The sequence below is a fragment of the Cuculus canorus genome, chromosome 2, assembly GCF_017976375.1.
Source record: "Cuculus canorus isolate bCucCan1 chromosome 2, bCucCan1.pri, whole genome shotgun sequence".
Lineage (NCBI taxonomy): Eukaryota > Metazoa > Chordata > Aves > Cuculiformes > Cuculidae > Cuculus > Cuculus canorus.
The window spans coordinates 48653499-48668640 of NC_071402.1; the positions used below are offsets into that span (position 1 = coordinate 48653499).

The following is a 15142-nucleotide window of genomic DNA, read 5'->3' on the forward strand; positions in this document are numbered from 1 at the left end:
GATTCCTTCACTTCACCTGTGGTAAACATGAGGCATTCAAGGAGCAAATTGTGTCTCCACATCAGAAAACCAAAAAAACATACCAGAGAAACAAGTCTATCTCCCCTCCTTGGAGAGGTCTTTTGTCACAGTACAGGCCGAGGGAAAGCCCAGAGGACAGATGCCACCCCTGTCTCAGTTACACTGCAAATAACTGAGCTTTATATGAGGTCCTTTCAGACTCCAGCATGCAAAAACACTGGACTATTTTTAATTCTAGCACCTACTTAAGCTTCCTAGGCCACAAGAATGGGAAAGACTTAAGAATTATCAGAAAGGACAATTTTACCACTGCTTCTTCCATAGGAGTTATTTTTCTTCTGTTCACTGTGTTTGTGGGTCACAAGCCAACCAGCCATTCCCTTTAGCAACACTGAGGCTTCATGAGAAAGAGGGGCAAAACCAGAAACAGCACTTCAATGACAGCCTGCAACACTCTTCACCCGTCTCCAGTCAAGATGGCCACTAAACTGAAGTGGGTTGTCCATCTCCTTGGAAAGGACTTCTGCAGCCCTGTAAACTTCCCAGGTCCCAGAAACAGCTAACCTCCAGCACAACATTAAGAGATTTGTTCAGACCAAGATTTGTTAAAAGCACGTTCAAGGCACTTATAAAATGCAGTATGAGCCAGAAAAGGTGTTCTGACTCACTGCAGGAACTGAATGATCTAGCTTTATTTTTTTATTGATTTGGTGAGGGCGATCTAGCCAAGGTGAACTCTCAGTATATTAGAAAGAATTCCTAAGCATTGTGCATGAAAAAACATCCACAGCCAGTTATCAAGAGCCATTTCAAAAGCAATCCGAAAGACTATTATGACTTCAACTGAGGGGCCACGACAACTAGCTGCTGTGAAAGACCATGACAGATTCACGACCCCCCCAAGTTCCTCTGAGCCATCATTTCATTGTCCTTTACACACAGAGCTCTCATCCACAGTTCTTCCTGTAAAATACAATTAAACATCCTCATCAAATTTACCAGAAAATTCTTTCAAGTACCTAACACAGACTACTTTTCTTACAGTACGCATAAGCAGCCATTTTATCTACGAGAATTCTCACTTCCTCCTACAAGGAAGGAAAAAAAACCTATTCAGTATGGAAACACATCAACATATGAGTAATCTCCATACCTCCAGCCGAGATCCAGTGTTTGATGAATCCAATGGTCTCTTCTTCCTCGGTCCAATGGCTGCCAAAGCTGTAAGGTCAGCTTCTCTTTGTTGAATTTGCTGCAACTCCAATTGTTGCATCTAATTTAAAGAGAAAACACCTACGTTAATTATGATATACAAGTATCTTAAAGGTCTTGGCTCTCTTCATGGCAGCTTCAGACAGCTCTGCAGTCCTACTGAAATGATGTATTTCACAGCGTCTTCTCCTATCTCTCTGGACACTTCTGACAGATTGCAATACTCAGTCCTGCTTACAGCCTTTAAACACTAATGGCTCTATAGATAACGTTGTGTAACACCTTTCATGGAGGCTGCACTGTGGTATCAACGCAACCTTACCAGGTGCCTTACTGCTGAAGCAGTATTTTCTGGTTAACAGAAAATATTGATCAGAATTGATTTATGAGACCGGATTAGTACTAAAAGTTGAAGTTACTGAATTCTGCAGACTATTCTTAATTTGAAATCTTAATTCATGTCTGCAAAAACAAGACGCTCTATTTCTTCAGTGTTACCAAACACAGCAGTTAATACTGTCATTCTGAAATATCCTGTTATCCAGTTGAACAGGATTACCAGTTCACCAATATTCTTTATTTTTCCAGTACATATTTGACTCTCCGTGCATATCTGAAGCAAGATAGAGATATATTGCACAGATTTATTGTCACCCACTGACAAAAAAACCTGTTCAACGCAAAGAAACCCTTAGAAACAACCTCTACCCGGGTTAGGTAAATTTGGGATGGGAGAGACATCCATAGCCAAGAGGATTAAAACTAAAAAAGTTTTATCTCCACATTTTGAGGGATGTACTACGTCATTCCATTCAATAGCTCTAGATGCAGGATGCTCTGGAGATCAATCTAGTCAAATGTGCTAACAGACTTACTAGCTCGGATTGGCCACTTTTGCTAGTGCAACCACACTTTCAGGTGGTTCAGACCTGTTAGCTATCCAACTTCGAGCATGGGTGGAGGGGAGTGCTCAGTCTGCAGAGAAGGAAGCTTTTCCATTTACTCAGGCAGAGTTTGTCCTTATGCACAAAACTCTAGGCTTGATGTTAATCTTTAAACGATCTGACATGCAACCAGAACAGCTTTTTAGCCTATGCTCTTCCTTACTCCCCAACAGATTTACAAAATCTCTTTGGATGGGAATTCTCTACATTTGTGCACACCCAAGTCTTTAAAGAAAACACAGCCATATCACAGCAGCAAAGCATCCAACTCCCCTCCCTTCCCTCAACCTGACACACTTTAAAAAAAAATTAATTGGAATTCCTCATTCAGACAGTACAGATATTTTGCTTACTAAGCCTGCAATACACTACGGTTTTGCTTGCTCTTCTGCTCTCAGAGATCCCACTTGGAGAGGAGAAATTCAGCTGGTTCCGAACTGAGCTCGTACCATCTACACAGCATTACTCCCCCTCTTGCTGTCACTTAAGAACCCAGAATAAAAAAAAAAACAAACAACAAAACCATATCATGGGAGTTGAGGGGCAGGGGGACGCTAGTTTTCTTGTTGTCAAGCATTTAATTTTTTTGTTTCAGTTGGGTTTTGGGGGATTGTTTTTTTTCTTTTTTTTGGTTCTTCAGTCTTCATAGCTTTTCGGTTGTTTTGTTGGAGTTTTTTTTTTTTCCATTTTTTTTGGGGGGGGCACACAGGACTACAGCAAGTCTATTTTACTTTAGATCAGTAGAAGATCTAAAGTAAAGCAGAAGATTTTTCTTGAAGAAAAACAGTATTTCAGTGCTAGGTTCCTAAACTGACATCTTGCTCTCTAAGGGTCAAACTACATACACGCTCAAGACTTTTCCACAGAAAAGGGGGAAGGCAAGACTGACAAATATGGAGTTTTGGTGGTGTTGGGTTTTTTTGGTGTTTTTTTTTTTGTTTTAAGACAAATGGTTCTGTTAGGAAAACAGCACCATTTACAAGTCAGCTTTGATCCCACTATGTGGGCTTTTCCTTACAGAGATGAAGTAGTAATTCTACAACACTGGATACCTTCATTCACCTACCACATAGACTATTCTTGCTTTTGTGTGGAGTGTAAAAATTACTTCAGATCTGAATGCAGGGCTTTTTGTTTGTCTTTTTCAAAGTGTATAATGTTACTTTCAAGAATATTTTAGACATTAAGGTTTTATGTCCTTTAAACTGGAAAACTACAGTTCTGCAATTGTCTGACACAACCTCCAGCTGGCCTACTTACGTAAGTTGTTTAGAATCAACTTCCTTCTAATTTCAACCTTAAATGTATTTATATTCAGCAACACACCGCAAACAATCAGGAACATGGGGAAATAAGACTAAAGCTCAAAAAGTAACTTGACAAAGTCTGAAACACTGAAGCTTAGAAACTATTTTATGTGACACCATCGCTTCCTGGATTAGTCAGGAACAATAAAATGCTGAGATGCTTTGGCAGAGGCACTTGCTGACTTGCAGCCCAGCTGCTCAAGCCTTGAACACCTGGAGCCACCTTCAATTACAGGCAGCCTCAGAGCATCCCTGTAGAAGTATATCTTCCTGCTAACAATGTAGTTCAGTTATCATGGTGTTCTCACACATGTACCACAGTTTTCTTGCCATGAGAAGAGGCCTTAAAACATGCCATGTGCATGACATCCCTCTGGGAGCAGATTAAAGTCCCAAAAGGCTCCAGTAGCAAACAAAACCAGAAGGGGAAAGACCATTTGCTTTACTTTTAAGAATTGTTACCCTTAAAGTGAAAAGAGCTTTTAAACACATTTAACTGAAAAAACCCCCAAAAAACCAAAAAACCCCCCCCATCCAAAACCACAAAAAAAAAAGCATCTTTATTAGCCTAACCTTGTGTTTCCAACCCTGGGGGTCATTAGAAAATAAATGCCCCCTCTCTCTCAGCCCTACAGAACATATGCAAAGGAGCTTCACTGCAGTCAGACATCAAAAATAGGCGTTTGCTGAACATTTGGTTATTGGCTTGAAGCAGCACTGAAAGAAAACCCTCTCTGCTTTTTACAGCTGATGCTGATAGGTAGCCATGGTAAAGCCTGAGGACATGAGTGATGAATTAAATACTGACGGGGCTTTGGGTTGGCATCAGCACAGGGTAGAGGGAACTGGGTGTGTTGAGTGCCCCTTGGTGGACTACCTGGATGCTGCTCTGACCACCCCAGACTATTCAAGCTGACACAATGTGCTGTTTGACACGTCCTGCAGGCAGTGCCGGCAGAAAACCCACTGATACAAAGCACAAGATTACACTTAGTGGACAGTACAAAAAAGATGCCCTTTCTAGAAAGAGAATTGATGCATCTTTGACCACACAATTCCCAAGACAACACTGGAAACATGTCACTACCATCATCTATTCTCCGCAATACATTTTCTACCTCATAACCAGTCAAACGATTTTTTTCTAATCGGGCAGAATCTCATCAGGGTTTCACAGAAAAAAAGGAAAAAGAAATCATAGTCTTGTTGCATTCTAGGCATCTTGGGGATTTTTCTGAGAACATAATTAAGACAAATGAATTTAAACACAATCTCCATAATGGACTCAACAGATCCCCATTAAGCGATATGGGCAGGCATCCAAGTTACTCTGCCAAAGCCAGCAAAATCATTTTTTCATAAAGTTTTGTTCCACTAAAACATGCGAGACTAAGTGTCCAAACATTGTGTAAGCAGCTAAAAGCACAGGATAAGGGGAAGACAGGCAGTTAACATCAAGGGATATCTGAGGATACTGGCTAGCTAATTACTGCTGGGTTTTCCTAAACAAGATTCCTAAAGAGCAAGAGGCAACTATGTTGAGTGAAATCTTTAACAGATAGCATTGCAGCACACAAGTTAAGACAGAAAGATGAATGTAGCAAGTGAAAGTTAGTAAAAGTAGCATAAATAATTAAAATATAACAGAGAAGCTGCACCTAGTATTGTTTCCTTTGTAGGGGCCCATTTTACTTACGTTGGTGTCTCCGACTAAAATCCGATACAAACAGGAATTGTCATACACAGATTTGTATCTTTAAGAGGAAAAAAAAAAACCAAAACTCACCTTTTCAAGATAAAGGTGTTATAATGGCAATTCAAAGGGAGCAGAGGGAATCTGCACCATATCTCAGACCCACAAACTAGGAGGTTTCCCTTCAACCTGACCTACTCCATCTGCTGAAACATGCTGCTGTTCCACAACACAAATCCAACATATTCTGATCAAAATTCACTCCTCAAGAAAGGCATCGAGAGGGGACAGTCTCTGGGCAGGAGGCAAATGAATGTTCATAATCCTTCTCCCCCCTTTCTGATTTTTACATATGCTAAGAATAGCAGTACAAAGTTCTAAAAGCCTGTGTGTAAAGATCAAATTGCTATGAAAACGTCTCAGAACTTGTAAAATAGTCTTTGTTGCTGCTGGCCTTTTTAATAATAAAAATAGAGTTTACAGTCTGGTCTTGCAGCAAGCAGGAATCTCTAGGGTGACACAATAACCATTTTAGTTAATCTGACCTGCAGCACAAATCAAGAAGTAAGGTATGTTTTAAAGTCCTGCCTTACAGTGAAATGGCATTTGCAGCACAGCTGTAATCACAGAAAGTGAAAGGTTTAAAAATTGACCTCTCTGTTCTTTACTCAATCCTCTACTATGAAAAATGTATTTTCCTACTTCACAGAAATTCTATCTCACTTATGTCTCATACTCCATATTTCAGAAGATATGTAAAATCTATTTTTACCGCTACACCAATGACATTTTTGTAGTATTTTAATATCAACAATTAAATTTGAAGTTGCTTAAGACGACAAGAAGTACTTTAGTTATGAGACTCTGAAACTTTTTTTAAAGCAATATCGCAAGTTGGTTTTAAACCCTTTCAGTTATGAAGTAATTCACACTAGCTAATCTACGATGTGTACGGCAGCAAGCAGCTGTATCATCATTGCAGGGAAACTGAAGAGCTACCCAGCTGAATACATGTTCATCTTCAGAAAGGAGTAATGAAAACCCTCGTGTCTCATCACAAAGTACACAAAGCAGAACAGGGGATTCAGTATAAGCTTTCACAGAACACAAAGCACATGAAACCTTTAGTCTCTAGATCCTCAATAACAATTTTACCAGGGAAGATTTCTCTAAAGGAGAAGTTAAAGGAATAGTCAAGAAATCAAGCATCTCTATTAAATGCTAGGGCTCGTGGAGCAGTAACAGGTGTGAGGTTAAAGAAAAGCCGGACTGGTGGTGCTAGTTCAGCATGATGCTGGCAGATGACATGCATCTCCAGAAACAGGTACCACTGCTCACTCCTGCAGGAGCTTCAATACGTAAAGGATTAGGAAATAGATGAAGAGAGATCTCTTTTCTCCACTTCTCAGATTTAAGTGCTCAAAATGTAGATTTAGAGAATAAAAAACACAAAACAAACCAAAAATACTCTTGGCAATGCAACAGCCAATAAATTCAGCTGTATAGATGCACCTCAGAAATAATGCTGGCAAACCAGATGGGGAAGCTGAACACCACAATTCTGGACTTGGTTATAATTACTATAAGAGAAAGACTAAAAAGCACATGTACAAGACACTGGGTTTAATATCAAGAAAAAAAGTGGGGATGACTCCACACGACATTGAAGGCTGACAGAGTATGGGACAGATTAAATAAATATTTAAAGTAACAGAAGAACTGGCAGGAAAGGAAACCAGGGAAGGCTGAAGACAAGTTAATGTATGCCTAAGGGTTATGTGTGCTATCCAGCAATAAGTACATCAGGAGTAATAAAGGCACTAAACCAGATGAACAAGAATTTGTATAAGACCTGCGGGGGGACAAAAGCGAGGAATATAAGCATACAAAATAGGAGGAAGCCCCCGATTCTTTCAGCTTCTACAATAAAGAAATTAAACAATAAATTAATGAATATTAAGATTCAAATTAAGTCAAAACAACCGTGACCAAATGTGAACATTTACTTTTTTCTAGTGTGCATCAGTGAAAAAGTAATCTGAACACCATAGTCCTTGCTACTGCCATTCACCACACATTTTTAAATAACTAAATATTGAGGCACATTTTATGTGGGGCCATTTATCCCACAGAACTAACTTCTCTCTCTTCTTTCTATCCCACTCTTCTTTTCTGACTATCATTTACAAAGTTTCATGTGTTTCACTGTCCTCCATTTAGTGCTTTGAAAGTTTTCTACTGCTCCCAGTTGCTTCTCCCACCATTGTCTTTGGGAAAAAAGAACTAAATTTTTTTTCATATTCCCTTCAAGCATTTTAAGGAACTTGTGACAAAAATGAAAAATAAACCTTAAAAATCTGTTTTCAATCCCAAGCCTCTCATAGTGGTTGTCATAAAGCTCAATGAGCATTACTGCCTCTAGTCTTTACCTTTTCTATACAAAATTTTCTGCCCTACAGGTTGAATGCTGCCGAATAGCGGACTTCTCATGTGAGGGACATTCTCTGAGGAAAACTGACACTTGAAGGCTGCATATTTAAACATTTATCATCCTCTCCCTTTGCCTATAATGCAATTTTTCTTCTTGCAATTGCTTCCCTTCAAACTGTTTTAATTAGCCATACAATTAGTTTCCACTGACTTTTCCCTCTGTTGTAATTTAGATTTAACAGCAGAAAGGCAGAATAGCATGCACTGCTTTGATGCGCAGTTCTACCTTTTAATAGGGCTGTATATGTTTATTTCAGGTTAATATTGAATATACATGCTTCGGTGGTAGAAGAGCCCCTACCATCTTTTTCTAGAACTAAAGGGTTTAATAAGACATTTTGGAGAACAACGGAATTTTTTTCCAGGATAGCCATGAAGAAATCTAACTGTGGAAAACAAAATTCCTTTGGTTTATATTTGACATTCTCTAATATATAAATAGAATAAACAGGTCCCCACAGAACATAGGAAAAGAGTCCAGGGTGTGGTGGCTTCCTGACTCCTACTTTTGCCCATTTTCGTTAAGAATTTTGCAAGTGTGAAGTATGTATTTCCTTTTATGACTTTTTGTTTAACAATTACTGATGCACGCGTGTGTATTCTAGAATGCCTGTAGCATGCATTCGCTTGTGCAGTCTCATCAGCTTCCCTTACTTGGAGGCCCAGAGAAGTTCCTAGGTGTCTAGCATCCAGCATGAAGTTTTGTTTATGTGTTAAGAGAGACAGCCCAGGCTACTTTTGTTGCAAGGTCAAGAAAAGGTTACAACATACCACAACAAAGCAATATATTCTGTAGTTTTTGTCTCAGATGCTATGGCGCATTAGAGGACTGCTCAATGGCTGTCAGCAGACCCCAATTATCACAACAGGGCAACATCCTGATTTTGCAAGACGCTACATTAAAACCAATCACAGTTCTTCCAAACACATGATATTTTGAATTATTTCCAGCTGCTGTAACACTGTGTATTCATTCACTCATTCTTAAGGACTCAAAGATAGAGAACGTTTAAGACTTGTCTTTCACCTGCAAAGCGAAACACTCTTTCACCAGTTACTTGTCCATTACATTTTCTCAGGGCAGCTTAGAAAAGGTTGTTTGAAAACACAAGAACAGGCTTCATGGAGTTTGGGGGGATTTCTGTTTTTCACTAAATGAAGATAAAAACTTATCTTCTAGCCAGCTGGTTTCAGGTATGTGACACAATATATCAGCTGCTCTTTTCTTATGCTCCTTCGAAACACCACAATGAATGACATAAGCAGGGACTTGGTTCACTTTTCAGTTTCCTCAATAATCTAACACTTCACAGGAGTTCCATCCCTGACTTTCTGTAAGAATTGTAGCACACTCTCTGATCACTGCCCTTTGTTCTTTGTAGGGCTACACTGAAGGTAACAAAATTTGTCTGTTCAATAATGATGCTTTTTTTCCAAAATATACAGAAGCAGGTAAGAAACTACAGAATAATAAAGCTAATATAAATCAATTAACCAGAAGCTCTCAGGATGCCACTGAAGGCTCAAAGCCAATTGATTGCAATGAGATCTTATTTGGCTCATAGCATCTTTGCTTTTTGGAGAGGTTATGGTTAACTAGGGAGTTTCCTTTTCCCCTGCCACAAGAGTGGTCAAAGAGTTTGAACCATTTGGTCCAGAAGGCTAACTACAGAAGAAGAACAAGAGGCATAGGGGAAAAAAGCAAACAGCTTGAAAACATGGGTTACAGACAGTAAGGAGGATAGACAAAAGATTCAGGTAACAGTTACTTGTTATCTATGAATGTGAGAGGAAATAAGAGGAAGTGTTAGGATGGATACATGTGAAAGTAAATACTTTTGAAAAAGTATTATACAGTACCCAGGCACTCACTGGAATCATGCAGACTTTTTTCCCTCATGTTTTTGATAGGGTTTGTCCCTCCAAAAAAACCCTAGGGTTTGCTATTTTCCTCTCGATCAGTTCATACTAGAGGTATTGAATTTTCTTAGCATCTCATCTGCTGCTGTCTTGCGACATCTGTGTCAAAATCATAACAGTAAAATGCACAAGTTCGTCAGTAACAGGAGACTGTTAAGACCTGTGCAGTCGTAAGCAAACAGAGCTGCTAGAAAAACAAGGACAGGGACAGCAAAGTCTGCTGTCCATCAGGTGCTTGCTCCACAGTCGTCCTCCTAGATCAAGATGCAGGTGCTCGTCTTTATCCACTTATAGACACTGCAAGGTGCCACAAGGTAGGAGCAGAGATGAAGGTAGCTACTACAGAATAAGCAAAGATGCTATCAATGATACCTATTTACCTACTTAACCCCAAGCACCAATCTTACATGTACAATCAGAAAGCCCAGCCTCAGCCTCAAGCTTCCTGAAGCCATGCTACAAGCATACTCACTTTTGAAGATGAGACACAGTACAAAAGATCAAGGTTTATATTTAAATTTACAGTACACACTGACATTTTTACGGGTCTTCCAGGATGCACTGCTCACATAGCACGCTTGTGTATTTGACAGCATCCTACACCTACTCAATTTAAGCAAGCACATTCCACAAAGGGGATGAAGCCAGAGAAACTATCAACACAGCTACAAGAAGTGCATCACCTGACTATTTCCCTTGAAACTGGAAGTATAGTTGAAAGTGGAAAGAGGAATAGCAGCAAGTACCTAAAGAAGTTATGATTTAAAAGTGTGAGCACCAGGGACAATGCAAAGACTAACCTCTCAGCCTGAAGTGGCAGATAAGGCTGAATGAAAAGCAGGGGTAATTACCCAGACTTCAGGAATGCTGTTGCACAAAGAGTTGAACCAAGAGGTGAGCAAGGACAGAATTCTTGAGTGCAAAAAGGAGCAGCTTGGGGCAAGGATTGCAGCTGTCTCATACAGAACACGGATCTTCTGTAGGTATTAAAATCCACTGAAACAGGTGAGAAAGGGAAGCAAATAGACTTAATTCATAGCAAGCTACACAGAATAAGAATATAGGAAAGTAAATGACTTGGCATAGGGGAAGTTTGAGGCAATAGGTCATGCTAAAACAGATGAAAGGGTCACAGCAATTATGTATAGCCTTTACGGATAAAAAGAATCCATTGCTGAGTCTCTGGACTAGCAATGTTAAGAGGTTGCCTCCAGCTGCTGGGTGGCAGCACATCCTGGATCTATAACAATTTGTTGTTAGGATGTACACTCTGCATTTTGGGAAACATGTTCCACTGCCATTACCCCACACCCTCTCCTTTCTCCCAGGTGTCATCATCAACACAAAAGAAAGCTTTGAGAAAAGAAGGCCCATATTCATCCTTCAAGAACTTTAAACAAATCATATCAGACTTTCCAGTGGATACTCAACCAGAGTGGCCTGGAAAGGATCGGATTACAGCTGACAATAGGTACCAAGATTCTCAAGTGTGGTTTACACTCATAACACAAGACAGACAATAGTGAGCCTTTTCAGGATTACATTCCAGTACAGACTGGTTCTGCATGACCAGTTTCAGCCTGGTGATCTTTGTTGATTTTTATTTTCCTCTTATTCCAGCTCTACTAATGTTTCCATTTTTTTAATGCACATGTGTGCTGGCCATTTATCTCCAAACTCTCAATGAAGTGCCAAAACTGAGGACTTAGGCTCATTTCCACTCAAACTTGAGATGGTCTTACAGATAAGAAAGCACCCCTGGCCACAGAAGGTGGGTTTCCTGTGTTGCATGTGAAGAAACCGGAGTTCTCACTGCCCTGTTCTCCAGAGAACAAAGCAGCAGGGGCAATGCCAACACAACGATATGTATTGTCCCAAGAGGCATATTTCCCTCCTTTTCTTTTGGTGAGGCAGCTGGAGATCAGCTGATCACACCCTTAGGAGCAGTACAGCATGGACAAACATGCAGAACAAGTGTGATGAATTCTGTGTTAGTCTGCTGTGTAAGATGCACTGAAGGAGGTGAACACCAACACTTAGCAGAACACAAAGTACTAAACTTTAAGACACCTTCTCTGCTCTGTGGGCTCCTTTTTTTGTACACCTATACACCACTTCAAGTTTTAAGGACATCTCATTAACAATACCTTATCGGAAAAAAAGACCAAACTACATACCTAATTTCTTTGTTCTAAATATCTGATTCACAGAATATTTTTCAAGAGTTTAAACATTGTTCAGTAGAAGAGAAATGAAGTTGCATAAATAAATTGCCTCTGAGTGTTTTAATAAAAGAAAGAACCTCTAAAAACAACCAGGTGATGCAGAGGTAAAGCCACACACAAAACAAGACAAATTAGCATCACCCACTGATTGTTGATCCTGGTGGCACTAGAGGCAAACTGGGAAGGGCTTTAGGGCGACTTTGTCCTCACAGATTGTAAGCATGAAGAAACTTATAAGCAGAAAGAATTAAAAGACAGGTAGCAAAGCAAATTCCTTCTCCTCTTATTTTACAAATTTCTCCTACTATAGTGCCAATCCAGAGCATTGATTCTAATACTATTTTACTGAATTTCCATTTGTTTTGCCTGGGCTCCTACATTAATCCAAACAATAAGGGCCTTTAAAGCATTCATAAATAACCTGCTGCTGCTGCTGGCACCTAGGAGCCAAGTGCAGCAATGTTAAGCAACAACAAATTTCATAGTTCAAGAGGCACAGTTAAGGAAAAAGGTTGCTCAGAAAATCACTCTCATTTAGCACAAAGATCCTTAAAAATTGCATGAAATCAGTCAAGTAACTATAGAAACCAATTTCTTCAGCTCTGCATCACACGTCTCACACCTCAATTGTCTTTATTATCGTCTGCTGTCAGATCCTTAATCAGAAATGTGAACAGGCTTGATGATTTATTCAGCAGGGAAAAGAATCTGTAGGTCAAGTGAAAAATTTCACACACACACACACACACACACATCTTCAACCTTAGGTACTTTCATTTCATTCTGTTCCCAGTAGCTCTGGGGGCAACTCCAGTGAGATCCAATATTAAGGCTCAATTAAAATAAGCTCCAATTAGTGGAGCTTTTTTCTCTCAGGCTAGAAAAGTCAGGAAATGGATATTGGGAAATGTAAAAAGTCAGCTACTGAGAGAAGGCTGCAGACATAAATGAACTTATTTGTTGATTTCTACAGTTGCTATGCAGAGGCCTCTGGGAGTAAAAGCTTAACCAGTCTAAGCTATAAACTAAAACCCCTGCAGCTAAACATGAACTGTGTGAAACAAGGGCTCCATTCCAGAACAGAAAACTGCTGGGCCCAGAAAATTAAAAGCCAGAGGCGTTTTCCATTTAAAACTAAATCCCAGTACCGCCTCCCAGCCAAAGAATTATAAGCAGTATCAGATTTACAAAACGAACAATTACCCTGGAAAAATGTAGCCTATTGTACAGTCCCAGATGCTGAATCTCAAAGTTTCTTTTTTTTTTCCCCTAATCCCACATTATATTCCTACCAAGTGTACTGCTGCAGTTTACAAAGGACCATTTCTAGACAGGACTGAAACTATGAAAATAAAACGTTGAAAAAGAGAGCTCATAATTCATTGACCTCATTTGAAGCACTGCCCTTGCCTGTGGCAGTTCCTGTCCTTCCCCAAGGCCTCTGCAAATGGTATGCAGCAGCAAAATAAACCCTGACCTAATTGCCAGGACAGGGCTGCCAACCTTCTCTCAACAAAGGCAAGCATGGTAACTGGAAAGTCCTACCTCTTTTGCTTTCTGCTTTAACCGCAGTTGCTCTGGATCTTCTTTATTGGAACGGCTCTACCAAAAGAAAGGGAAAAAGATTGAATAGAAATCACTGGCATCCAAACACTATCGTATCTGTTAAATATTTAATAAATGACAATTTTCTCTGGTGATTGAAAGATTTAGCTCCAGGGGTGAATGCCTCAATCCATACTGGCTTCCCTCCCCCTCCATGCACATACGCACACCCCCCCCCCTCATCTGGGCCGGCTGCCTCTGCTCTAGCCTGAAGCAAGATTAAGCTGAAAATGATGCTAACATTGTCAGTCAGGTCCAGTCTAGGCACGATGTTGTTCATGTCAGCAGCAGACACTTAAAAAAGACAGGAAGTATAGGAAAGAAAGGGAGTTGTACTCGTGCAAGTACAACAATTCTTTTGACTCTCAATTAGGCTTCCACCTAAGGGGCTCCAGAACTCAGCTTGAAACAAAACTGTAAAAATCTCAAACAGAAGATGATCAAGTTGCACCTGATAGAGCAACATCTACTGATTTTTCTGTTGCTCCTGGCTCCTGAGGGGAGAGAAGGTAGAAGGATACCTATTCTGTACTAGCAGCGGCTCCATCTGGTGCCCACAGATGCTAGGGTGCCAGCTCCAAGGCTAGCCCTCTGATCATGACTATTGAAAACAAATATAGTTGGCACGGCAGTGGATCTCACCACGCTCCACCTCGAACAAGCATAGTGAACCCATATTTTCCAAGAGTGCCATCAAAGGTATGGAGAAAGACATACCAATTTCAAAGCCAGAAACAGAGCCAGGAAAGATGTTTATGGCTATGTGAATATTTCTTTTATTTCATTTTGATCAGCAGAAATAATCTTAAAAGAATAGTTCACTCCACCACGCATTTGAAAGAACTATGATTTTTCTAAAGAATGCAAAAAGCTAAAATCCTTTTCTGTATAGCCTAAGTTGTCCTAAACATTATGGATTTCCAGCTACAGGGTTAAAAGTTACCACATTTAAAGCAGAAAAAGGAGAAACCTAAAGATGCTCACCAGTCTAAAGGGCACTACTACTTCCTCGGAGAGCAAAGAAATAGTTCTTACCTTGGCTGCACGAAGCAACATTTCACGTTCCTCTTCATCCTTTCTCTGCTTTTCTAGGAGATCAAGCTTTTCAAGAAATCTCAGCTGTGCTCTGGTGTCACTAGATACGATGTACTTATCATCCCCCTGGAAAGAGAAGTTTATTGTAAACAACTAGGCTTTTATATACACCACTAGAGCTAATAAACCCACTGAGAACAAACTGAAAACAACACTGTTTTGAAAAGCTGAGAAGTGTAGGCTGTTTCAGAAAGACTTCAGGTGGTAGGTAGTCATTTACACATTCTCTCCACTGAACTAAGTTTCTTGGTATCTGCAACTAGTAAAAGGTTACTGAACATGAACAACATCTAGTCTATATTGACAACAACAAAGTCTTACATCCAAAAGCCAAATTTTTGTTTTAAATAGCAATGTCCAGTAGACATATGTACAAGATTGTCTTCTAGACAGGTTAAGAGGAAAACAAAAAAATTTGTAAAGCAGAACATCATATCCTTTACCCTTTAAAAGGCAAAATAAATCCAAATTTGACATCTTAAGTTCCTAGCATTTGGCATACTAGTTTCAGCCATTTAATCCAGAATTTGAAGTAAGCATCACCTGCTATTTCCAGAAAGAGGTTTTATGAAGCAGAGGGGTAGTTTAGGGGTAGTTTAGGACTAGTTGAAAAAGTAATGAAACTCAAGG

General features: G+C 39.8%; 1 protein-coding gene across 1 annotated transcript in view; it reads right to left on the reverse strand.

The window, feature by feature from the left end:
- Positions 1-15142, reverse strand: part of TAF4B (TATA-box binding protein associated factor 4b) — a 73068-nt gene that overhangs the window by 11635 nt on the left and 46291 nt on the right. The window contains exons 12-14 of the mRNA XM_054059010.1: positions 14453-14578; positions 13358-13414; positions 1175-1294 (exon numbers count right to left, since the gene is read on the reverse strand). Of these exons, the coding sequence (XP_053914985.1) occupies positions 1175-1294; positions 13358-13414; positions 14453-14578 (303 nt within the window). The remainder of the gene's footprint in view (positions 1-1174; positions 1295-13357; positions 13415-14452; positions 14579-15142) is intronic.